Source organism: Aspergillus novofumigatus (assembly GCF_002847465.1).
Source record: "Aspergillus novofumigatus IBT 16806 chromosome Unknown P174scaffold_3, whole genome shotgun sequence".
Taxonomy (NCBI): Eukaryota; Fungi; Ascomycota; class Eurotiomycetes; order Eurotiales; family Aspergillaceae; genus Aspergillus; species Aspergillus novofumigatus.
This window is the reverse complement of record NW_020194276.1, coordinates 3335993-3359742: the sequence shown is the minus strand read 5'-3', so window position 1 is coordinate 3359742 and position 23750 is coordinate 3335993. Positions and strand designations below refer to the sequence as shown.

General features: G+C 49.6%; 9 protein-coding genes across 9 annotated transcripts; 5 read left to right on the top strand and 4 right to left on the bottom strand.

Moving 5' to 3' along the window:
• The first annotated feature begins 689 nt into the window (after window positions 1-689).
• Window positions 690-1984, top strand: P174DRAFT_150094 (uncharacterized protein). The gene is made up of 3 exons (XM_024821161.1): window positions 690-1502; window positions 1557-1691; window positions 1748-1984. Exons 1-3 carry the CDS (start codon window positions 1077-1079, stop codon window positions 1811-1813), a joined length of 627 nt encoding a protein of 208 aa, XP_024684566.1. The 5' UTR covers window positions 690-1076; the 3' UTR covers window positions 1814-1984.
• Window positions 1462-3081, top strand: P174DRAFT_150100 (uncharacterized protein). Its single transcript, XM_024821162.1, has 5 exons — window positions 1462-1502; window positions 1557-1798; window positions 1851-2157; window positions 2210-2490; window positions 2549-3081. Exons 3-5 carry the CDS (start codon window positions 1851-1853, stop codon window positions 2915-2917), a joined length of 957 nt encoding a protein of 318 aa, XP_024684565.1. The 5' UTR covers window positions 1462-1502; window positions 1557-1798; the 3' UTR covers window positions 2918-3081.
• A 1884-nt stretch (window positions 3082-4965) lies between these two features.
• On the bottom strand, window positions 4966-6891 carry P174DRAFT_150030 (type III PLP-dependent enzyme). Its single transcript, XM_024821160.1, has 5 exons — window positions 6711-6891; window positions 6306-6640; window positions 5840-6235; window positions 5230-5784; window positions 4966-5168 (listed from the first exon to the last, which is right to left on the bottom strand). The coding sequence occupies exons 2-5, from the start codon at window positions 6577-6579 to the stop codon at window positions 5011-5013; spliced, it is 1383 nt and encodes a 460-aa protein (XP_024684564.1). The 5' UTR covers window positions 6580-6640; window positions 6711-6891; the 3' UTR covers window positions 4966-5010.
• A 571-nt stretch (window positions 6892-7462) lies between these two features.
• Window positions 7463-9496, top strand: P174DRAFT_440572 (MFS transporter). The gene is made up of 6 exons (XM_024827083.1): window positions 7463-7764; window positions 7828-7848; window positions 7901-7958; window positions 8039-8703; window positions 8760-8862; window positions 8927-9496. The coding sequence occupies exons 1-6, from the start codon at window positions 7759-7761 to the stop codon at window positions 9418-9420; spliced, it is 1347 nt and encodes a 448-aa protein (XP_024684563.1). The 5' UTR covers window positions 7463-7758; the 3' UTR covers window positions 9421-9496.
• A 379-nt stretch (window positions 9497-9875) lies between these two features.
• Window positions 9876-11618, top strand: P174DRAFT_387827 (agmatine deiminase family protein). Its single transcript, XM_024823376.1, has one exon. It carries the CDS (start codon window positions 10085-10087, stop codon window positions 11219-11221), a length of 1137 nt encoding a protein of 378 aa, XP_024684562.1. The 5' UTR covers window positions 9876-10084; the 3' UTR covers window positions 11222-11618.
• A 1595-nt stretch (window positions 11619-13213) lies between these two features.
• On the bottom strand, window positions 13214-13884 carry P174DRAFT_459457 (TNT domain-containing protein; the record flags this gene model as incomplete). The annotated part of the gene is made up of 2 exons (XM_024829765.1): window positions 13214-13453; window positions 13507-13884. 2 exons carry the CDS (start codon window positions 13882-13884, stop codon window positions 13214-13216), a joined length of 618 nt encoding a protein of 205 aa, XP_024684561.1.
• Window positions 13885-15418: 1534 nt separating this feature from the next.
• tyr1 (tyrosinase) lies at window positions 15419-17678 on the bottom strand (the record flags this gene model as incomplete). Its single annotated transcript, XM_024830734.1, has 6 exons — window positions 17358-17678; window positions 16573-17193; window positions 16436-16524; window positions 16031-16378; window positions 15671-15971; window positions 15419-15604 (listed from the first exon to the last, which is right to left on the bottom strand). Exons 1-6 carry the CDS (start codon window positions 17613-17615, stop codon window positions 15419-15421), a joined length of 1803 nt encoding a protein of 600 aa, XP_024684560.1. The 5' UTR covers window positions 17616-17678.
• A 2891-nt stretch (window positions 17679-20569) lies between these two features.
• P174DRAFT_459455 (class I SAM-dependent methyltransferase) lies at window positions 20570-21325 on the top strand (the record flags this gene model as incomplete). The annotated part of the gene is made up of 1 exon (XM_024829764.1): window positions 20570-21325. The coding sequence occupies one exon, from the start codon at window positions 20570-20572 to the stop codon at window positions 21323-21325; it is 756 nt and encodes a 251-aa protein (XP_024684559.1).
• Window positions 21326-21564: 239 nt separating this feature from the next.
• Window positions 21565-23593, bottom strand: P174DRAFT_419858 (uncharacterized protein; the record flags this gene model as incomplete). Its single annotated transcript, XM_024824810.1, has 4 exons — window positions 21565-22408; window positions 22483-22646; window positions 22697-22971; window positions 23023-23593. 4 exons carry the CDS (start codon window positions 23591-23593, stop codon window positions 21565-21567), a joined length of 1854 nt encoding a protein of 617 aa, XP_024684558.1.
• Window positions 23594-23750: the final 157 nt, after the last annotated feature.

Here is a 23750-nt window from a genome sequence, read left to right as displayed (position 1 = left end):
GCGGTGCTGACGTTACTGTAACCATGACTGGAGGATCTACACCACTCCACGTAGTGTGTAGCCGGGGCGTTACTAGCAACGTCCGGCTTTTACTAGAGTACAACGCCCCCATCACTGCTCTTGATGGTGATGGCAACACGCCCCTTCGGAAAGCAGCAGATAACAAGGCCGTTGACATCATGCTGGAGCTTGTCAAGACACGCGAGTACTTTCCAAAGAATCCGGCTGCGGATCCGGCGTTCATTGAGGCCCCAAGGTCTGCTGCAAAATTGTTGGAGTCTTTCTCAATAGCTTCGGTGTAGAAGACCGTGACTATTCAGACCGTGATCTGGAGTCTCTACTGCACTGGGCCGTATCGCACGGCCGCTTCGAGCTGATCCAAAAGTGTCTTAGATACAGACGTAAAGCATTGTTCTGGAGAACTGGGGGAGAAGCCACATGGCTCCATGTAGCAGCTCAATACGGACACAGCGGCATTATCAATAACCTTTTCAGTAAGATTGATGCCGCCCAAGAAGCCAGTGGGGGATTACTGCGTTGAACGTTGCAGCTGCCCATGGCCACCTCGACACAGTTCGGGCGTTGCTGGAGATTATAGCGAGAGACTCTTCCAATGCAGACGAAGCCACTTGTGCAAAGGCTAGAGCAATCATTCACTGGAATGATCGAAGAGAATCACCTCTTACGCTATCCATCAGTCGAAAGCACAAGCGCTTAGAGGAGCTATTCTTTTCCGAGCTGAAGGCCCTAGGAGATGTGAGCGGCAATACCCTTGACTCAATCAAAGAAAGCGAGCTCCTCGAAATACTCGCCGAGTGGGAAAAGCCGGGGCGCGAGTCTCTGCTGAAGCATTTGCTCCAGCACTGGCTACCTGCTCCGTCAAATACAGATATCAGATACTGGTCGGCTCTTCACTGGGCCGTTCACGGATCCGCAGCCGTGGTGGTCTGGTGGCTTCTGTCAAAGGGGGATACAGATCGGGCGATGCGATCAGAGACTGCCAAAAAGATCCTCTGGCGAAAGCAGACGCAATCGGGCGGATCATTCAGAATCTCCTGCGGAATCCACCGCCGCAGATGTACGAGATTGCGAATCCCGTAGATGACGAGCGGCCCTTTCCCCCGAGACCGATGGACTGGGAGGATCAACGACCTGATCTCCATGGATTCATCGTGCATGTTTACTCTCAGAATGGAAAAACCGTCGTGCCATATACGAGCGATACTCTCCACGGCATCATTTACAGCCAAGGGCCGACTGCTCTCTCAAAACGCGCGGAAATGCTCGAACAGATAGACTTGAATATCTTGAAGAAGAAGCTGGGAAATGTTCCGAGCGAAGACCAAAGCCTTCCTAATATCTGGAATCGATCTCGAACTCCATCTGGCGGAGTCAGAAGCACTATCACCCGTCGCCAGCTGCGGCATGACTATAGTGACTCCTCGGAGAACCTGAAGCTTCGTTGGATTCATCTGCCTGTGAATGAATTACAGTTAACCAAGGTTCGCCAGCCAGCATCGCCCGTGAGTGATCGATCCTAATATGGTTGACCAAAGGACCTTGTAACGAGACTGTCGCACGACTCTGGCCGATCGGAGATGGACCATAGGAACTTTATGAAGTTCTTCAACAGAAGCTGGACCGAGCTCGCGGCAGGCGCAAGGCAACATTATATGAAGCCGCTGTGTCTGGTAGGCACTGCACCCAAAATGTTTAGTCATTTTCTAATTTGACATGAAATGTCTAGCGCGCGCAAATAAATGAGCGCGGTAAACACAGAACTTGCACCGCTGTCTACGTGAGTGGAACATAACTATCTCCCCTTGTTCTTATTATTAAGCCAACAACAGATGCCGTATCTGACACTGGGTGAACACGACCCAAAGCATCCCAAGAAGCGAACTCTTTCCGGAGTAAAGCAAAGTGGAGATGATAACTTGATCGGCAGAAGAGATTCCAGACACGTCGCGCATGTCCCTCTGACTCTCGACCAATACTACTACCCTGGGATCTCTGACACCAGCTACCGAGACGACCACCAGGTCTTCTCAAAGTACCTAGAAGAGCATCATGAGAAACCAGTGTCATCGACGAACAGGTCAAAGAAGAAACAGATATTGATGGTCGACCAGCTGTGGATTTGGATAATAGATGATCGTACGACTATTCGCTCCAGCAGGTATGATTGCAGCTAACTTTGATCACCTAGAGTCAGTCATTACAAGCACGTCCCAAAGACACGAGGAGTCCTCCACTGTGCCACCGCGAGATGCGAGGGATTCATCGATGAGCACTCTGCTGCAGCATGTCCTTAATGACATCGCGTACGGCGAGAGCAGAGGTCGCTCCGAGCGGCCTACGTCGGTGAATGCGGTCATGCAGTTGGTTCTCGGGGCGGCTACTGGATTCTTTATAGAAAAGTGTGTACAACTTGCAGACGGCACTTTCAAAGGACCTTTGGAGGTTTTCCGCGAGTCGATTCGTGATGTGGTTCGTCTATTGCAATAACCGAAAATTCAGCCGCGCATATCACTAATGACCGATTAAGGCCAACAGAGAAACCGAGCTGTTCCAGAACTTCTTGAAGGATCTCAAGCAGGAGATTAAGAAACGCAAGGCGCGCACCGAGCGCATTTCCTCGAGGAGCGGTCGCCCGTCGATCAGAGAACTGCCCAACAACCCGCACTATATCATCTCGGAGGAGACAGAACTTCTCGACCAGATTCGCGATATCAACGATGAACTTCACATGCTGCGGTCATTGGCCGAGGATCAGGAGATTGTGTGGAACCAAGCATTCGCTGGCATGGAGACGCAAGGCCGTTTCAGTTGCACTCCAACTGAGATTGCTCGAGATCTGGATGGAATGATCCTGGAAGCAGAGATGACTCGTGACTCGGTGAGTGTCTTGCTTTAGGGATCTTTTACTGCTGTATTGCTCACCAGCCAACTTCTCTAGATTGATACGTTGCTCGACTTGCGCCAGAAACAAGCAAGCCTTGCGGAGACCGAGGCCGGTCGACTACAAGCGAACGACACAGCGCGCCAGTCGAACAACATCTACGTCTTTACTCTAGTGACCATCTTCTTTGTAGGCCCAAATTACGCTCCCAGAAGTCATGCTAGAACCCAGACTAACTTCTCACGCAAAAAAAACAGCTCCCTCTTTCCTGGCTGACATCCCTGTTTGCGCTGAACATTACCAGCCTTCCGCACAACAACGGAACGACCGAGTACCAGCCTCAATGGCTGTTTCCTATCCTCTGTGAGGACTTCCTGCCAAATCTCAGAAAGACCCGTGCTAACATAGTACATGAAAGTCGGTGTGACGAGCGTGTTTTTCAGTATCGCCATTTTCGCCCCGTTGAGGGTTGAGGCGTTCCAGGACTGGATGTACAATCGCAGCGGGGTGGAAGTGCTGCTGGGGGCAAGCCACCCAGTCTGCGGCCGCCATCACGGTCCAGCGCGAGTAGGAGATGGAGCTCTTACACAGGTGACGAGGACGGGTCAAGCTCATACCTTCCTAGCGAACATCACGACGAGAGGGGCAGCAACCAACAAGAAAAGGGGTCAGGGCTCGGCTGCAGAGATACTGGCGGAGACGCGCGCAGAGATCTAGCTCAACAGTATAGCGTCTTCCAGCTCGGACAGAATAATCCAGGCTATATATAAGGAAAACAAAAAAGCTGCGGGTGAATCACAGATCCCCACACAGTAGTCTCTTCTTCCATATCAGTGATACTAGCAGCATCTTCCTCGTTGTCATAGCTTCCTCACTGCCGCTCTAGAAGAGCAGTCAAGGGACAGAGCATGTGATGTTACTGTGTCTAGACAATGACTCACTAAGATTAAGCTTTGTTTTCCAAGCTAGAAGCATTTCTCCCAGCCACTCCTTAGGAGTGCCATAATCAATGTAATAAATATTCCCACACTGTGCCCACCCCAGACGATCCCAATCATTCCCAGATACATGGATCGCTCAGTTGGAGGCATCAGGTTGGACAGAAGGGTCATCACTCCAAGACATATGCCGGCACCACCAAGACCACAAATCGCACGATTGACAATAAAGGCAATCATGCTCAGGGCGGCGTCACACAGAGCCAACCCAATCTCGAAAAATGGCTGTTGTGATGATGCAAAGCCATTTGCAATTGCACTGGTCATACCCTTTGCTCCTGTGCAGAATTAGCTTCATGGTAGCTTGGGAGACCTTCCAAGTTGACCCTACCAAGCCAACAGTGCATTTTCCTGCAAGGAACGCCGACCAGGGGTGGTTAAATGACTCACTTGGCTCATTCAGGCGCTCCCCGCGGTCAGGACGAAGCCCAATGCGATGATCTATATACTCGCCGTTTCGAGACATTCCTCGCGGCTACCCAGAAGATGGATTTTGACGAGGCCGAAGAGACCAGGCGGGAGAAGGAACAATAAACCTGATCAGATGAGCATTGAGCTATCCCGAGTCTAGGTACAGGCTACGAGCGGACAGATTTGGAAGTGTAGGTTCCGTATGTCATGTACGATCATTGGTGGCTCTCTACCTAGAACTGAGTCTCGAATGCCCATACGGGAGTATGCCGTTCAACAGTCGATCTGCAGCCTCAGTATGGGCAACATGCCCGTGGCGTACTTTGTGTGGTATTGGGATCGCGGGACTGGGCTTTCCCTGGTCCGTACGGCTTAGCCAGCCGTACTCCCAAACTGCGACGGATGTTCAACTCAAGCTGCTTGGGTACTGATTAATGTTTCGTCAAGTAAATAAATGACAAGGACCATCATTTGGACTAAATGTGTTGTTCTTTGGAGCTTGTGGCCTACGAGCCACTTTCTTCAAGGAAAGCCGCCCAGTATACTTGTCAGAGGGATCAGATCCACTTTATTCCTGTGTGAGTATGGAGATAATAACGGCAAACCATAGGTCTAGTGCAAGAGGAACAGCCTGATGATGAAGGCTTGAAAGGAGCATTTTCCCGCACCGACATGGGTTAAGCTAGAAAGATAAGAAAATCAAACTGAGATGGTAAAAGTACGCAAATGATCCTGATGCAGATTTGCCAACGCCTTCCAGTGCATCACTTGATAGTCCATCGACTCTGTATTAATGTAGATCACGTCATGCTGGTTCGAAAACCCATTGAACCGAGTCGCCGTTGCTGTGGTGTAGGCTTCCAGGTATAGTCAGTTTTTAGGTTTCTATACTGGACGGTCTGGCATGTAAGGACTCACCACCCATATTCTTGTACTTGAGCCAATCACCTATGCGTATCTCGGAGTTCATGGGCACATCTTTTGCAACACAATCCACGCTGTCGCAAGTGGGGCCCCAGATAGTGTATCGATGCTCCTGGAGTTTCCGCCGAGTATCATTGTCGTGGCTGTGAAATGGCCAAGTGTACGCGACCAAGGATGGCCGCACAGTTTCTTTCTCAATCAGTACGTTCATAAAACTTCCATATACCCCGTCGTTCTGGTAGAGCATATCCGGCTTATCGTGATCATCCGTCCCGATGTGACGCCGTCTGGACAGAATCTTGCACACGAGGGTGTAGGCACTGCGAGCATAATAACGACCCGGCTCGGCAATCAAGCGGACCCCAGAAGGGAACTCTTCTTTGAGAATTGGTCGCAGAGAACATGCAATATCTTCCAAGTTACAGTCCTGGAACCCTCCACCAATGTCCAGAAGGCTCATGTCAAACCCCAAGCTCTTGCCATATCCGAAGACAATCTTGGCATGCCGGATGGCGTTCACATAGGCTGAAGTATTGAACGCCCCGGTCCCTGAAAGGAGATGGTGAATACATTGAGAAACAATGGCCCTGCGGAAGCAACGTACCAACATGAAAACTCACCCCGCACACATCTAACCCTAGTTGTCGTGCTCGTTGCAATAGAGGTAATGAGGTCTCTACTGTGGCACCGAACTTCTCTCCCAGGTTTATCAAAGCATCACTGTCGCTGGCAAAAATTCGCAGGACAAGTTGTGCATTTGGTAGGAAGGTTCGGATGCTATCCAGCTCATCAAGGTTGTCAAAGGTCGTTCGCGTCACACCTGTTCGAGCCGCAAAAACCAAAGAGGAGGCAGATTTACAGGGATTGGCGAAGATGATGCGACCTGGATCGACCCCTAGACTAAGAACTGTACGTAGCTCCTCTATCGAGGCGCAATCAAAGCCTGTGCCCAGGTCTGCTAGAAGTTTGAGTAGATTAGGATCGGGGTTGCATTTCACCGCTGCAGCCGCCGACAGTTAGCATCAAGACGAGGGATATCAGAGCCTTGGATGGGAAGGGGTGGCACACACCAAAAAAAGGGTGTACGTCGGGCAGGTTTACCCTCCATCGGCGGTGCTGGCGGATAACCTGACCCAGATCCGCGACAAAAAAGGGCTCGTCAGCAATTCCCCAACCACGACTGCTCAAACTAAGCAGACGGGTCTGAATTGCCAAATCAATCAACCGCTCTGTCGAGTCCATTACTTCGCAGTGAGGTCTGGCGCAAAACTGGTGTACTGGTGTACCATGGTCGTTAGCGATGGTCACCTTTCTTATGGCAGTACATGCTGACCCGCCGTTCATGCACAGACCATGAAGTCGCTGAATCCCATTACGACATGAATGAGCGGAATGAGCTATAGAACTGTGGCAGTTCAGCACATGCAACCCAGGCTGATCGGGCGATCAGGGTGAATGTACAAAATCACACATACCAGGGTTCAGCCAGCCACTGTCTCTCAATCGTGTTTTTGGCCGATCCAGGGCAAAATTGTAGCTTCCCGTCACCCGTTCCCTGTATTATGAGCTGTAGGAGTGATTAACACTGCAATCCAAATCACAAAAAGCAAGCATAGCTGAATCACTCATGGAGCAGGACGTCAGGGTGTTGTATTCTTGCAAATCGTCACCAAATCCTCTCTTATAGATCAGCCACCGACGCTTCGACCTTACCAATAGCTCCGTTGTGGATCCTGGGGTTCCGGATGCGTTCTGTCGCTGCCAAGGAGGCAAACAAATAGTTTACCTAAGGATCTGCAGCACGTCCCCATTGCCTAGAACACCCTAGAGCGATTGGCTAGGACATCTCGCGACCTGAGCTGCCAAAAAGCAAATCTTGCGCCGAGTTCAGCTGGAGTCTACACTCGCCCTGATGAGCAGGTTTGAGGTATGCTTCTGGTCGCACTTGGCTGATGAGCGAGGACTAGGGCAATTCTGGCCAAATGCACGCAGAAGCATTCTTGTCGATCACCTCTTGGCAACCCCACATCAGCATCAGGGAGTGGCCCAGGCTCCCCTGGCAGATGAGAGACACACCTGGCTGGGAACACATGTTCCCAGCCAAGACCAATCAAACCGCGGGAATCGTACACAGTGAGCCCTTGAGGCATTTACGTGTGTTGCGGATGTCTCCGCAGTGACAAATATCTGCGGGGGTATCCTGCAGCTGCATTCTTCTGCAATGCTTCGTTTTTTCTGGGTTGTGACGCCTGCCAGAGGTTGCATATATGTGATAGTTTGGACGCAAGCGTGTCGCCAAACTCATCTCCCACCATCTTGTCTGGTTGTGATTACTAACCGATAATCACAATCATCAACTCCCAACTCCAACCATCAGATCCCCAACTCAGATTTGCCCAGAGCATTCTTGACTGAGCATTAGGACTGTGTAAAGACATGGTATCAAATGCAGACTCGGCGAGGTTGTCGCCATCGTGGCGCTCTTCTCGATGGTTTATCCTCACCGTCGTGTCCGTTTCTTACATGACGGTGTGTCTAGCCATGGACGTCTCCCCGTTTGGTAGTTTCACTACTGACATTTCCGACTATTAGACGCTGTTTCTCTATGGCATGGTACGCGGCGATCAGGTTCAGGCAGTATGCGCCCTTGCTCAACAGGTTTTAGATCGTCCCTATTATGCCATCCGCCCTGGTCGCTCGCGCTGGGGTGCTGCCGCAGGATAGTATGTATTCGTCCCTAAACTTCAAATGGTATCAGTGATTGGGAAGGGGAAGTTCACTGACTCTTCCTTCCAATGGCTAGAGGTCTACTGGACAAGTATTATGCTCGTCGCGGAAACAGCTGCAGCATTTTTCACCTGCCCCGTTTTTGGTTACTGGGTTGACCGCACGGGGCGGCGCAAAGTTCCTTTCCTGGCTGGTCTCGTTCTACTCGCTGCGTCAATGTGCCTTTTCACGGTCGCACGATCTGTAGCAACGTATATCATTGCTCGACTCTTGCAAGGCGCATCGGCCGCCATAGTTGAGGTCGCCGGTCTTGCTCTTTTGAAGGATGTGGTCGGAAAACAAGGTCTCGGGGAGGCCTTGGGATATATGGGAACAGGAAGTATGGTTGGCCTTATGGCGGGCCCACCCATGGGAGGCCTCCTAAACAAGGTTGGCGGATACTATGCTGTTTGTGCCCTGGGCTTTGCTATTGTCGCCGTGGACGCGGCACTGCGTTTGGCTGTATTGGAGAAGGGCGAGATGGAGCGCGGCAATAATTCAGCCCAGTACAGTACTATTCCTTCAACAGATCCAGAAGACCAAGACGCGGCTTCGGGTGGAAATACTACCCATCCACCGTCAGGCTTAAATGCGCAACGGGGCGTCGCTTTTGCCTCGCTGGAATTGCTGAAGCAACCGCGAGTTGCAATCACGCTTTGGGCACTCGTGGTTGATGGAATTATTATCGGTGCTTTTGACGCGGTGGGTGCTCACGGGGCCTTAAGCAGACCCGATGGATTGCTGACCAAAAATATCAGACCGTACCCAGCTTTGTGGAAAAATTGTTCGGATGGGACTCGTTCGCAGCCGGTCTCATCTTCCTCGTCATGGCGACACCGTCGCTTTTAGAGCCACTGTTTGGTAGGTTGACAACTGAGACCAATACACTTGCCCACCAAAGCACAAAATGCTGATACTTCTGTAGGAAGGCTGTGCGACCGCTTTGGGGTCCGCATCATGGCTGTCATTGGATATTCATTGCTGACGCCTTCATTGGTTTGTCTTCGCTTTGTGAGCCATGACTCCGTCTCCCAAAAGATCCTTTTCGGCGTGTTGGTTGCTTTCTGCGGCATCTCTCCCGATCTTGGGCACCCGGGATTGTACGTCGAGTCTCAGATGGTGATCGAAGAGATGGAACAGCAGTCCCCCGGAATTTTCGGTGAGAAAGGGGCGGTTGCTCAGGCGTTTGGTCTGCAAACCATGGCTAACTACGCTGGCCTGGCCATCGGTCCCATCCTGGGTGAAGCTCTGTTTGACAACTATGGGTGGAAAGCTATGGCTTTGGCCTTGGGGGCACTGTCTGCAGCCACGGTAGTGCCCTCCTTTTGGTTAAGTAATCGGACCTATGGCCATGAGACTGAGGAGGCGGAAGAGGAACACCTGACAGTAGCAGCACCGACCCCCTATGGGACCCTTTAAAGCGGCTAGCATCGTAGGTATCTAGAGCGTGACCAGAGTAACTTATGAACTCCTCATCAACCACGCAGTCATTCCCTCAGCATCCTTCGTATCACGATTAGTAGATCATCCTGTCGTTTGTACTAGGAGTGCGCATGAGGCTGCTTGGTGGAGCCAATTTCAGCTACCCAGCTGCCGCGGTGACCCTGTTCTCACGGTGCAGTTGATTCTGTGGCGCAATTACGTTTTCCTTTCAGCCCTGCCTCCATAATTTTCATTTTCTAGACTGAAGATCCCGGATTCATCAGCTCTCACCCTCAGCTGCAGCTCCTGATTGGCCTCGGGGACTCGGGGTTGGATGTGATCTATGCATGATCGCCTGTATATCCCGCCAATTACAAACCTCTTATAGCGAAGAATGCATGGGCTGCCTTCTATGAGACTTGGAAGCGGCCCCCGGGTGTTCAGCTGAACCTCAAAATCAAGGAAAGCTGATATCGTACTGCTGACTAGCGGTAAATTGGGCGTCTACCTACTGCCAGTATGGTCTAGGGACAACCGACATAGACACCGCACACACTCCTTTCATGCCTATAAGACGCTTCTTTTCTTCATCCATCTGGCAAATTGTCCCAACTGCGAGTTGTACAACAAATCTATCCTGCTAAAAGGCTATTCCCGCATTATGTTGCCTCCTCTGGAAACTGGTCGCTTCTTTTTCCCGCCCGAGTGGCATCCTCATCTTGCTACCATACTTGGTTTCCCATCCCGAGCATCGACTTGTGACGAGCTCCACGATGACAACTGCAGTGAAATAGTCGACCTTGCCGCTGCGATCGCAGAGTTTGAGCCCGTTCGGCTGTACGCGCGTCCAGAAGACGTATCTGCTGCCCAGGACCTTGTTAACCGCAAGGTAGCCGATCCCTCCCAAGTGAGCGTCGTCCCCACGCCCATCAACCACTGTTGGGTACGCGATACTGGCCCGGTGTATGTTCACGACGCGTCCGGCGAGTTAGATCCAAAGCAGCGACTGGCGATCAGCTTCGAATTCAACGAATGGGGCAATAAAAACGGATGGGAAGGTATCGATGGGGATTACCGATTCGCCAACCCTTCCATGACGCCGAAATGTTTGCAGGAGAACACCGACTTCGCTCGGAATGTCATCGAGAGCGACACCACCCCATCGCCCGTGCAGCTGGTCAAATCACGCATCCGCACGGAGGGCGGCGGTCTCGTCGTCGACGGCGACGGCACCTTGATTGTTGCCGAGAGCTATATGGTCTGCGACCAGCGCAACCCTGGCCTGAGTCGTGATGAGATCGAGGTAGAACTGCGCCGGGTCCTTGGCGTGGAGAAAGTTATCTGGGTTCCTGGACGGAAGGGACTCGATATCACCGACTGCCATGTGGATGCTGAGGTGCGATTCATCCGCCCGGGTGTCCTCGTCTGGTCACGCCATCACCCCAGTGTTCCACAGGTGTGGTTGGACATGTCCCACGAGATCCGCCACATATTGGAAAACGAAACAGACGCAAAAGGCCGGAAATTCGAACTGCATGCGATTGATGAGCCCGGCCCGGCAGACCTCGGGATCGAAGAGCACGACGAGTTCGTTTCTGGGTACGCCAATTTCTATTTCTGCAACGGAGGAGTGATTATTCCTGGATTCGGCGTCGAGGAGTACGACCGCAAAGCGAGGGAAACCCTGCAAAAGCTGATGCCGGAGCGCAAGGTGCGACAGGTGCAACTCAACGCCATTCCCTTGAGTGGTGGTGTGATTCACTGTGTGACACAGCAGGTTCCAATGCCAGTAGCATAAGTATTTGCTCTATCCCTCATCGTGTTCCCATGCCTTTGCAAGATCGGCGTATACTTTTTTGGTGTACGCTACCTCTGGAGCCAACATGTATGCCCTCAACCTGTCAGTCTCTTATATGCGAAGGATTTCTACTGTTTGCGAAATTTTGTTGAATATAGCTCTACATGTCTATACCTGAGTGATGGCTCCTTGCTTCCTAGTGTTTACGCGACTCAACATGTTTTGAAGCTCCCTTTCAATTTTTCCATGCCGTGTATCTTCAAATAGTTGGGAGTCTTGCCTAGAGCTTCATTATCGTAAGCGAAGAGCTATTGGCCAACTCTTTTGAGGTAGAGTTGAGGCTTTATTTGAATAGCGCGTAGAATACTTAACAAGGGACTTGTTATACATCTCCCACTCAGCCAAAAAGGTGTCTAGACAACCATCTCTAGCTAATATGGATGATAGCAGTAGCAGGAGGGTCAACTCAGCAGCGATGACACGACAGGACTCATTTACCTTCACTTTATCCTTATTTTCCTTATCCCATTACTCACGTGATCAAATGGGCCCTATCCGAAGAGGGATCGAAACATAAGAAGGTTCGAAATGCTTCGGAAGTTGGGAGAATCGCATGGATTCACAGAAGAATACCAAACAGGACCTTATTAACAAAGATAATGTTGTTAGCTGACGATCGCCTGCTACTGAGGAGTGGTACAATCATGCTGTTGACCGGTGGAGAATGTAAGAAGAATCTATGCCACCTGAAAGTTAAAAGTAGAGGATATTAATTGCCATAACAAAATAAATGGATGCTGTCAAAACACTAGCCTGGATATCTGTATTTCAGAACAGACAACCTCCATCCTCCTATCGGTATCCTTAAGCCGTTCGCCGAGAGTTATATTATGCTTCGTGAGGGCCCTTTACCAAGTCAGCACAGTGTCTTGCACAATGTTTCCTGTTTTATAAGTGAATGGGAAAGGGCGAGATTGGTTCAATTACCGGAGACTATTGAGGATGACGCTTATAATATTTATTTACTATTTCCCCTTATTATTTGACGTCCATATTAATGGTTGGCAGCTTATCAAGAATGAACTTACCCCTAAGTATGGGCTCAGCACCAAGCATAGAGAAAAGTTTCCTGTTACAAGAGTGGACCTCGACATTCTTATTAAGCACTTCTATGAGAATGATCAGCATGATTATGTCCACGAACGTTGTCGCTTTCAACAGGCCTTTGGCCTGTCAATGTTTTCCTCGTCCGGAGCCAGAGCAGGGCCTATTGTGGAGTCGACTTTTTACGAAACTCTAACGGGGCTATATATTACAAGGTGATATATATGTGTCTGGAGTTGCTCAATGAAAAGTAAACCTAGATCCAGCGGAAACCAGCATCATTATCACGGAAGGGCTTCCCAGCAGTCTATCAATCACTTGCACAGTCTTCGTAGAGACAGCGATCCGTATGGCTCCCAGAAGAATGGGAAGAATAGAGACAGGTATTATGGGCAGGGGAATATTAAACATGCTGTAACCGACAATATCTCCCCCACTTAGCTTTGTAAGGGAAAGGTGACTATCAGTCACCTCACGCATGCAGAGAGAGGGACCAAGGAGTCCAAGGACAATGGTCGGTACTCGGTGCTAGTGTAAGGATGAAAGTCCTCTTAAAGGGGTCACTGACTGTCTGACATTGAGAGGCGGCGGAGGCCTTTTATCTGATAAAGGGCCGGGATTGGTGATAAATGTCCTCCCTTGTCAGTCCGGTATCAACACTACTAACGTTTACTTTTGCCTTTTCTACTTGCCATAAACAAGGAAAGTTCAACTTGACTAATGAAACTTCCATTAGGCTAAAAGTGTGCCTATACAAACTGTTCTGCTACATCAGCCTGTGTGGACCTTCCCTTCATCGCTTCCATTCCATGTCACTGTTCTCGTCACCTGATTGCAAGTTATAACAACTGCATTAGGGCAGCTCGGATCTGCAACATATCAGCAACCTTAGTGATACATGTCATCATAGTCTCCCTCAATTCCAAGTGAAGCAGCTTCGCTCTCTTCTGCGTCTGAAAACTCCTGCCACGTAATATCGCCCGTTGAGTCCAATACTGGTTTCACGTGAACAAGGGAATCATTGATAAGTGGCTTAAGGCCTCCAGGAATATACCACTGCTTCCCTCCTCCTGGCTGACCAAACCATGGCAGAATTTCCCCTTCCAGAGCACTCAGGGTTTTGATCACCTTATACGCCCAATAGTTGTGCGTAGGGTTTCCGGCCCGTGGGTTGAGGTTACCCCCGGTATCGACCGCTTTTCGAATGGAGTCAGCCTCGGTGCAAGGTACCCGCCATATGGTGAGCCAATCCGGTCCACAATGTCCCCGACACTCGGGGAGCCCGATGACGGGCAGCCCTTGAATCCGTTGTTTGGTGGGTAAACGTAACTACCCTTGCCATTTGCCGCAGTGAAATTGGTCCATGTGCATAACCAGTCCTTGGGACATTGGGCATCCAGCGCCTTATAGTTGTTGAATATGGGCGCTAATTCTGGGACTTGGAGCGTGAAGTTCGCAGGTCCAAGAAGTTTATTACTGCAAATGCAGCTGCTACAGTCGTACGCGAGTTGATAGCAGGCATTTGTGCCACAGGTCGCGGGGTAGTCCTCTGCCTGCATTCACTGTTAGCATGAATACCGGGTTGACCAGTAGTTGTAGACATCCTTACGATAGCGTCCGGAGAGCACAACGCTGGTAGTGCTAGGAGCAGAAGTGTTGCAAAGGTACTATAGGTCATGGTGAGTTTGGCAGATGCACAACGTGAAACAGAAAGTTAAATAGGAGGAAGCAGTTAAAATAAGACAGTGCTTTTGATGGCATGGCTGTATTTGCATTGCTTGGTGCGTGATTGCATTAAATACTATGGCAGATGTTATCCACTTGTATCCTTCCTTCAATTGTTGGCCAGCCGGATTTTGCCTTGGACGCCAGGGATGTGATAGCAGAGGAAGCTGCTATTTCTGTGTAACAAAAATCAACTAGGGCATGCTGGTCATGGAGATTCTCATGTTATATGGAATCCAAACTCGCAACAATAATAGGGTAGCCTGAAATTATCAGGAATGATTGACGGTATTTGATTTGCGAGTCTGCTTATCTATGACTAGCTAATTCACCTGGCCACTTATGCAGTGTTTCTGTTCCATATTGGCTCGTGTGCATGGCAAACATTTTGTTTGTGATAGCCAGAGGGCTTAGTCAAGCTCCCAAAAGGTGAGTTGGTATGTCTCACGAGCATGACAGAGTGAGAGGGAGCTAAGGACACGCTGTATATACACGGTAGTCCCTACATACCAGCTGAGCAAGATCTCCTCCTCAAATACTGAAATCACAAGCGGCTGGGAGACAGACATGTAAACACACTCTTGATGCTTGCCAGAGAGAAAAGCTACGCTGTAGCCAAATTTCTCCTGTGGAATGGAGCTATCAAGCCGTATTTTATTTCTGGCGTAGCTAGGACGGGAACCCTGGTCGTCGACAAGGCGCTCAGTTTTGATCGTCTGGGGGAGTGTGAGCCAGATAGTATTGCAACACTCATTCAGCGCTACGAATCAGATACAATAGACGGCGAACCATACACTGCACGATAGATTTTCGGGCTTAAGTTCATTGTTTGATAAACTCGTAGGCTGTGCTGATGCCAGGGTACCTGTGGTAAACACTCGCTAGAAGGAAGAATTTGTGTTGCAGATTGCCCCGTCGCTGATTTGCTGTGTGTGCATTGATGTAAGAAATTAATGAAGCCTTTCCTTCCGTCATAGATTGATCAGTGGAATTCCGTCAGGATTTTTGGTGCACATAATAAGGCTCCATGGACTGCGTATACAATTCGCGACGTTCCCAAATTAATATACCACCTGATAAACTGACTTCCGGGCAGTGAATATAGTAGATGCCCCTACAGGGAGGAGAGATCCCTGAATGCTTCGGGCAGTCGATCAGATCACGTTCTCCGGTTATGCTGAAGAATACTACATGTAGCCTGGGGAGATAGGAGTGTGTATATCAATTTGCCACTCTCATATAGCAGATAATTTGACTTCATAGCATGAATTGAATAAGTAAGTTTCTTGCAAACCAACACCAACCGGAGAAGACGGAGTTGATCGACGTAAACTAAAATCAAGAACAGAGGTTGATTTTCGGTCTTTACTAGCGCAGCTCACGTCTTAGCGCGTCGCGCATTTGCAGCTTGTTGTTCTCGTCGCTCTCCAAAAGGAGGTCATATTTATCTGGGAAGACTTTTATTGAAGCATCAGTTGGGTATTGAGCTGTGCCAACGTGGACTGTGACATGCAGCCCCTTGAGGTGTTCCAGAGGAATCTCTTGGCCAGACGGCTGCGGAACGCTCTGTCAGCGTGTGAGGTCTAGGGGAAGTTGAAAGAGGGAGGAGAGCAATAATACCGTAGAGACAGTCCAGAAAAGCTGGTCTTGTAATTGGACTCCAACATGACCGAGCACCAAGCTGGTTACATCGGGGAATTCCGTATCCACCGCTAAATTGCAGACAGGGAGGGTGATCGGTACTTGTGCTTTTGATTTCACACCACTCTGTTTCTGGTCTGCACAGTTTTCACAGTCAGGCAGCACAGGAGCAGAGAAATTAAAAAAGGAGCCCAGATGCCGAGTTTGCCCCACTCTGCCGGGCTGGTCTTTCCCCTTCACGTAGAAATCAACAATATATGGCTCGCCATCCAGCGCGTACCTGATTTCGGGGTCTCAGTCAGATATAGCACGTTGGCGATTTTAGATATCAAAACGTACCGATCGTATTCAATATTGATGAGATAGTCATTAAAATAATGCTCTTCAACACCGTCGACCAGGCGCCCTTCGGTTGTTTTCATCTCCTTGAGAACTGTGACACTGTTACCATATTTGCTGCTGATAACCCTCTTCAGCTTGTCGATATTGGTATTCACCAATTCAGGATAAGTGTAGCCCAATTTTGTAAAGTCTCTAGCACCATCTGAAGAGTAGATTTCCCCTTCAGTGTTCTTATGAAAAGGCTTTAAGTTTTTCAGGGCAGGGTCCCGGTCATCTCCCCATGTGTTGTCAAACCACTTATCGGCATTCAAGAATTGCCATATAGCAAACAGCCGGTCGACATTACTTGCCTGCTGTCAGCGTATTGCCTGGCAGTCGTGCGAGGATGAGGGAGGTCCTTACCAGTGGTGCAGCCAGAAGACAGGATCAAATGCTGCGACAGGCACATTCGCCATGTGACCCTGCAGTCCGCTGGATCCTCCTGTCCAGAGCTGGCGGTGTCAGTTTTGGTGCTTCAGTACCTTCACGGAGTCCCCTACATGGATATGGTTATGGATCTCTTCTAAGGAGAAAAAGTCGGTGGCGATCTTAATCGGAAGCTCGTTTTTGTATCGTGTACTCGCAAACGTTCCATACGATTTAAAGTAATTATCGCTGAGGATGCGGAAAACGTTGTGCGCAATAGTCTGATTGCCTCCGCCCTGTTTCCAGGCGTGTTTGGTAAAGCTGCTAGTGACCTCATTGTTATTCTGCACCCCATTTACCCATTTCATGCTGTCGTTGGGGTCAGCATAGCGGCTGGTACCAATCCAATTGCTGAAGATGGGTTTTTTTGTAAAGTCGATGGCAAAGTCCCCCATTTTTTGCTTGTCACCCACATTCACCTCTTCGCCGTTCAGTTTATTAGTGAACTTGTAAAGGGGATTTGGAACCGATTCCTTCTCCTTTTCTCCAAGCTTGAGGATCCAGACTTGGCTGTCAGCCACGAGCTTCGGGACACCAAGCTTTTCCTCATGGGCTCCGTAGTCAACTTGAGGAAGAGCCCAATCCCAGTAAGGGAGACGCCACGTCTCCGCTGCCTGCTTCCAGGCCTCCTTTGCAGAGTTGCTATCTGGAATGGTGGGAATGATTTCATTCTTCATGATGTTGTAAAGACATTGCTACATAGCGTCATTAAATAGTGCGCCAAAGCATTGCAGGGCTGCAGCATTGCACTATACCTCGTACAACAACATATAGGGCCGATGCCATGTGGGAAAGGTAAATGTATTATGGGGACAGTAGTATCCACCCTCTGCACCGTCCCACTCCACTATAGGTAAACCATGGATCCCTGCGGTATCGTTAGTATGCGCTTGTTGCAAGAGAAATTAAGCCATTGCCTACCAGCAATTTGGTAGAAGGAGAGTTTATCCTTAATTGGATTCTTTTCTTGCAGCTTGCGCACAGCTCGAATAAAGAGAGAGACTTGAATTTGGTCAACAGGCTCGGAGGATACCGCCCAGCTGGAAATCTCTCGCCGTGGAGGCGGGTCTTGTCCAACGGGAACCGGGATGCCGGTAATGGGATAGTAATTAGCCATGGTGAAGAGAAGATGGTGTAAAAATACAGGTAGTCAAGACGAATAGATTCTTGTCAAGAGAAATATACTGATTATGGTTGATGTGCCTAAAGACGGACAGCTCAAGTAGTGGGAGCTATTCCTTTATTTAAGCCGTCTTTCCTGCCCGGAGTGGTAAACGGGACCTCTCTGATTACCATTACAATCAGGAGGTCAATATTAGGTCCCAGTGGGCAGCAGCCCATGTAACGTAGATGGCCTTCCGCTTGCATCGTTATTCGGGCCTCTGAAATCATCCTTTGTGCCGCTAATCCGTTCTGCGATAATGCAGAACTTCCCTAGATTAAATGGCAGTGGGAGGTATATTCAAATCACTTAAGTCACAAGATACATTACAAAAAGCCCAACCAGGGTATACCCTGTGGTTCAAGCAATCCGACAGTAGATGCGGCAACATAGGAATAGCCATGGTCAAATCCACGGCAGCTTTCCAGGTGTTGAGTAAAGAGGTTAGAATCCAGGACGCAGTATGTAAGATCACAATACTCGTTGCACGGCTACAATTGGTTAGTTGATTGCTGTGCTGTGAACTGGCCTGGACGTTACCGACCCCTGCTACTGTACATCGCAGCCTCGTCAAACAGTATTAGTTTTTTGGCGTCGCGCAAAGTCCAGGCCTCAGCGATTAAAGATGTGTCGCCATCTACAATCCGATTCCATCTCTAGACTCGTGTCTTCAATACTTACTCAATTTCTCTAGATTGGACATTAGAATCCGTCATATACCTTGGCTCTGGAGTGATATGTAACCTTGCGAGGATAACAAGGGATCATATTTTCGCAACCTTTTTCCCAAAGCGGATATTGACGTAATAAGACGATGACCGCTACAATGCGACACATTCCGAACCAAGCCAACCATCCCTATATTTTATATAAAATAGCACTTTTCAAGGTTCTGATATGTTAATGACCAAGCATCTACAAGGCCCAAATTGAGGCATGAGGTATAGTACAGTTATTTATAAGCTGTAGCCTCCTAAGACTGTGTATATAGAGGTACAGATGGGTAAACAAACATATTTACCTTTCTACATATTACGAGAGAAGACTACTATCTTAGGGCCCTAGAAAAGAGGATTGTAGACTTTTAACTACACATAATTTAAATATCTCACACACATATATATATGCATATAAGACCATTGTTGAGACATCAGGGCCTCGAAACATATGGAATACAGAGATGGATGGCTTGGTTGGGAATTCCATTACTCTCGACCAAGTAACCATCTTACAGACTATGTCAACATAACTTAAAATGCCGAAAGGCCCTTAGCACTAGGCCCTACTTAGTGGACTGCAGGGTACAGAACCTTAAATCATAGCTCTCCATGCTGAGCTGATCTTTGAAGCACTCTCCGCTGGGCTACATTCCCAGAATATTTATAGACCGGCGGAAGCTGCAATTCAAAGGCAATTACCGGCCTTCTTCGATCCGGACTATTTGTCCTGTGCACACTGTCTTCGGAACCCATAACCCAAATCCTAATGTTTCGCTTTTGTCCCTTCTCATTCTTACTGTTTCAGCCGTCAGGGTCAGAAGATGCCTCATCCAGTTGGTGCTGGGATGGACATAGCTAGAGAAGGGATAATTATTAGCACACTTGCACATGTCTGCAACGAAAACGGAAGAGTATGCTTTGTGAGACGCAATGTATCAATCCGATGTATTAACCAATATGTAACCAACAGTTAACTTCAGACTGTGCCGCAAAATAAATTTGACGCCAGGGAGATCTACGCGTTGATTGGATACCATTGACTCTTACAGCGTTTTTTACAAACGCGGAATAACAGTGATTGATGGTCGACAGCAGCATGACAAATAAAAGTTGCATAGCCCCCAGCCATGACTGTTACTCTACCACTACGACAACTGCGACCTGCCTGACTAGCTATTGTCCTAGGGTAAGCTTACTGAGAGGAGCGGATCAACGCTGGTATATCTCACAACCTGCCCCATCCCCTCTGGCGGCTATCGCATCCATAATCCAGAGATGGATTTGTCCCAAGAAGAACGACGTCACTGCGAGATTTCAGAAGCTAATTTATGTTTTGTCAAATTTCGGTCTTGCAAGTCCCACTTTTACGGTATAGTCGCACCTATTTGAGTGAGTCTTGAGAACTATGTCGGATTACCCGAAAAGGCGCATGCTTCAACATTTACACAGGAGTGTAATGACCATTACTGCATCATCACCTCTGCAAAATGAACAGTGCCCAACTACGCCTACAAGAAATAGTTAATGACCCAAGTTTCGTCGCAGTAGCTCAGTTATCATTGCCTCCCTTTATTAAGTCTATTTGGCCTGTCTACTGCACGACACGCTGACGTGGCCAATCAGCGTACCGTAGTATAAGACTAGGTTGATTGGGAGCCAGTCAAGACTGTGGGTAACCCGAGGGGACCAGCAAGTGTGGCTGTGGAACGATCTGATATTATGTGAAAATAGGGTCACCAAGTATGTATCTAGTGCAGCCGGGCGAATGCCCCGGAACAGCAGCTCAGGCAAGCACAAGCTCCTATGTTTACTTCAATATACCATCCACACATCTCAGCTCAGAGACCAAATACACCGTTTCGTTTATTTTGTTCGTTCCATTTGTTGAATAAGCCGCCAGAATAGGCCAATCCATTTAGCCTTGCTACCATTCCACAGTCAGCAAACGGCCAGTAGCCAAATGGTTGCTACCAGATCGTTGACTTGCCACGATGCAGAGAGATGTAGTGAACTGCACCTTACAGTATGCCTGCATGTCAATGAGACAGCGGCCACACCGCTACTTGCCCCTACTTGCCTCTTGAGTTTCTGGCCATGATATATTGACATAAATAGGGGCCATATGCCCCTGAAACGAAGAAGAAAAAAAAAGCCCCGGAAGAGTAAAGCTGATATTTGATATTTGCCCCAATGACAATCCCCGCACAATATGATAACCCGGCGTTCTTCGCCAAATACTCCCAATTGCCCCGAAACTCAGGCGGCCTGACAAATAGTTTGGAATGGCCCATCATAAGCCGCAACATAGGCCAAGTGACCAACCAAACTGTGCTTGATCTGGGCTGTGGCTATGGTCAGTTCTGCGGCTGGGCCTCAGAAAACGGGGCTGCCTCTGTGCACGGTATCGATGCTTCTGCGAACATGCTAGAAAAGGCGCGGGAGTTCAACAATGCCGACAATATCACCTATGAGCAGGGGGATCTCGACTTGTCCCTGAAGCACCCCTTGAAACTCCGAGAAAATGCATATGATGTTGTGCATAGCTCCCTGGCATTCCATTATCCGAAGAACCTTGCAGCCACCTTCGCGGCTATCTACAAAGCTCTGAAGCCGGGAGGCCGATTTGTCTTCTCAGTGCAGCATCCTACCTTCTCGGCACCGCGGACTCCAAACTGGGGTTCGCGAAAGGATGGTGGAACGCCTTTTTGGGAGCTTGAAAGTTACGGGTCTGAAGGGCCTCGAACGGTTGATTTTCTGGGCCACCCGCTCCACGTGTATCACCGTACAATGGAGACCTACGTCTCTTTACTATTAGAGAATGGGTTTACCTTGGTGGACTTCAAGGAGTGCATACCTCCTGCTGGGGCATTGCCAGAGGCGCATCCGGATTACGGAAAGGAGGGTCATCGTCCTTTGTACTTGATTCTTGCTGCTGAGAAGGGTTGATGTTTCTAGCTTGGATAGCAGGGTTGCTATTTAGTTCTCCGTCCCGGGTAATCCATGCTTTCTCTACCAAACGATGATGAACCCGAGGTTAGTTACGGTCCCTAGAGATGAGTATGTGGGCTGGACTGAAAGACGTAAATTAGTGCGTAGTGCGTGGAATTAATGCTTGTCAGTGTCTAGATTAGTACCTATCCAGCGTATCTATTATATTACATCTATTACCGCATGAAAGAGACCGATTATCGACAAGGACGAGAAAAGGGATATGCCTCCATCCACAACCCATAATCCCCCTCATCGCACGCGACATCCACCCACGCAAAAGACCGCATCAGCTTCTGCATCTCTGCCCAAGATTGAATATTCAGTATGTGACACAACTTCCGTAATTGTCCCGCATACCAGCACCGTCGCTCCAACTCTCCATCCTGCGCCGCAATGCCCCCGATCATCGTACACCAGAGCACAATCTCACTCTTAGCTTTCTCCTCATCCTCATTCTCATCAGCCAAAGAATCACTGCTCCGGCGGATCGCGTCTTGCAACTGCGGCACCAGATTCTCCCTCGTCGGCCGCGTGGCTGAGATCGGGAATGTGACGTGTGTACTGAACAGGAACGCTGCTAGCCAGCATGCGCGGTAGAGTTCCATTGTCGTTGCCATGGCTGTCTGTTGTTTATCTTCCTCGACTCGTTCATGCCCGTCGTTGTTCTTGTTCTCGAATATCCCCTCCAAAAACACCTGATCAGACGGTTTAGGCAAGCAAAGCAGCCGATGCTGCACCAGGTTCCGGACATCACCCAGTCGGTCGATGGCCATGGCATCGTCCTGTCTCGGCAGGTGCAGGTGCAACTGCACCGCCTGCGCGAACTCGCTCAGATCGAGCAGAGTGCTGACGACCGATTTCTTAATTCGTAGCGTCTGCAGTTGTCGGAATCCGCCGCTGCATAGGGTCTTGTGCCACGGCCGGACTGAGATTTGCAGGATTTGAAACGGCGAGTCGCTTCCGTACATGTTGCCTGTGGGGTCGATGATGGGGAATTCGGGTGTGGATGCGGTGAACATGGTGTATTTCAAAGAGGTACTTTTCACAGTCATTAGTATTCTGGTTTTATATCTCGATTCAGACGAAGACAGCTGCTGCTAGTACAGACTTACTAGGATAGAAACCACGGCGCCCCGTACAGTTTCACCGTATTCAACCCCCCATTCCGCATGACCAACTGCGTGATCGCATTCCAATGCACGCCGTGGAAGGAGCTGAACCCGTAGGAATCCAGACCCTGCAGGTCTTGCAGAGGCGGATTGAACGGGTTATAGTCCTTGGCCAGCGATTCTTGAATATCGTCGTGGACCGCCAGAAAACAGATACACAGATCTCGTCGAGGGTGCGTGTGCCGATGATCGGCCCCGTAATGGCCGACCGCAGCGCTCGCAGCGCAGCGCCCTTGTGGTAGAGCTGTTCGGTTGCCCGGCTGGGGTAGTTGATGGCTCCGTTGTTCTGGGCCGTGCGTTCGAGATGGACCGATGGGGCCATGCAGGTTGAGTGGAATAATAGGGGGGACCATGTCCCCTTGAGGTAGGCCTCGAAGCAGCCCTCGATCCAGGCGTGAGTGCGGCGGAGAGAAGGGACGAGGGTTGTGAAGACTGGACTTGTCAGTCAGTGGTGACGAAGATGAGGATGACGATGAGCCCTACAATGATCCAGCAGCTTGTAATACCCCGGATGGCCGCGTCCATTCGCGGGTCCTCCAAACGAATCTATCTCTGCGTCTGCGAGACGAGTCAAGTGCAGTTGCACGATGCGGTTGATATTGCGCTTGGTCTTTTGGATGACACTGTTGTGGCGAGCGTTGACGGCCATTTCCGCTGGTTTTCCGCAGTGGTTACAGACGGTGCTCGTGCCCGTCTCATGCCCTGCGCTGATGAGCGCGCTGCAAAAGGCACAGCAAGACCGATCAGCATTGCTGCTGCTCGCTAGGCCGGACTTGGTCGAATTCAGCAGTTGTGCTTGTCCTGATCGCATGGTTGCTTTCGACCTGTGAGACAACGCTAGCTGGTGGTGATGCCCCCGCATGCTGGCTGCAAATTTGTCGATCGATTGGTCCACATGTGGATTCAGCTGCTCTTGAGATCGCTCCTCTGGCGGCAATCTCTCTTGATAAATGCGCCGCATCAGTTGGGACCGGATCCAGCGACGGTCGTTGATGGTGCCCGCGGACCCCAGGCTGGGGCCATTGATGAAGACGAATCGATCCGACTGGTCCATTTTCTATGCAGGCATGATCGTTGTAGTTGTACCTCTTCTTCGATAAGCAGACTCGATTCACTGTCTAGACTCCAGTGCTCGCGATGCCTTTAGGGGGAAGCATGACTAATACAGAGTAATTAGGTTAACAAAATCAGTGTATGTGGGGGCCAGAATG

What these genes read in the sequence shown, in the direction of transcription:
- P174DRAFT_150094 (XM_024821161.1), top strand. Translation starts at nt 1,077, where the DNA reads ATGTACGAGATTGCGAATCCCGTAGATGACGAGCGGCCCTTTCCCCCG. An exon ending in ATGAATTACAGTTAACCAAG is followed by an intron (nt 1,503 to 1,556) that starts GTTCGCCAGCCA and finishes GGTTGACCAAAG; the next exon opens with GACCTTGTAACGAGACTGTC. An exon ending in ATATGAAGCCGCTGTGTCTG is followed by an intron (nt 1,692 to 1,747) that starts GTAGGCACTGCA and finishes TGAAATGTCTAG; the next exon opens with CGCGCGCAAATAAATGAGCG.
- P174DRAFT_150100 (XM_024821162.1), top strand. Translation starts at nt 1,851, where the DNA reads ATGCCGTATCTGACACTGGGTGAACACGACCCAAAGCATCCCAAGAAG. An exon ending in GATTTGGATAATAGATGATC is followed by an intron (nt 2,158 to 2,209) that starts GTACGACTATTC and finishes TTGATCACCTAG; the next exon opens with AGTCAGTCATTACAAGCACG. An exon ending in GCGAGTCGATTCGTGATGTG is followed by an intron (nt 2,491 to 2,548) that starts GTTCGTCTATTG and finishes TGACCGATTAAG; the next exon opens with GCCAACAGAGAAACCGAGCT.
- P174DRAFT_150030 (XM_024821160.1), bottom strand. Translation starts at nt 6,579, where the DNA reads ATGAACGGCGGGTCAGCATGTACTGCCATAAGAAAGGTGACCATCGCT. An exon ending in CGACGTACACCCTTTTTTTG is followed by an intron (nt 6,236 to 6,305) that starts GTGTGTGCCACC and finishes CGGCGGCTGCAG; the next exon opens with CGGTGAAATGCAACCCCGAT. An exon ending in CAAGTACAAGAATATGGGTG is followed by an intron (nt 5,169 to 5,229) that starts GTGAGTCCTTAC and finishes TATACCTGGAAG; the next exon opens with CCTACACCACAGCAACGGCG.
- P174DRAFT_440572 (XM_024827083.1), top strand. An exon ending in TTATCGGTGCTTTTGACGCG is followed by an intron (nt 8,704 to 8,759) that starts GTGGGTGCTCAC and finishes CAAAAATATCAG; the next exon opens with ACCGTACCCAGCTTTGTGGA. An exon ending in GCTTTTAGAGCCACTGTTTG is followed by an intron (nt 8,863 to 8,926) that starts GTAGGTTGACAA and finishes ATACTTCTGTAG; the next exon opens with GAAGGCTGTGCGACCGCTTT.
- P174DRAFT_387827 (XM_024823376.1), top strand. Translation starts at nt 10,085, where the DNA reads ATGTTGCCTCCTCTGGAAACTGGTCGCTTCTTTTTCCCGCCCGAGTGG.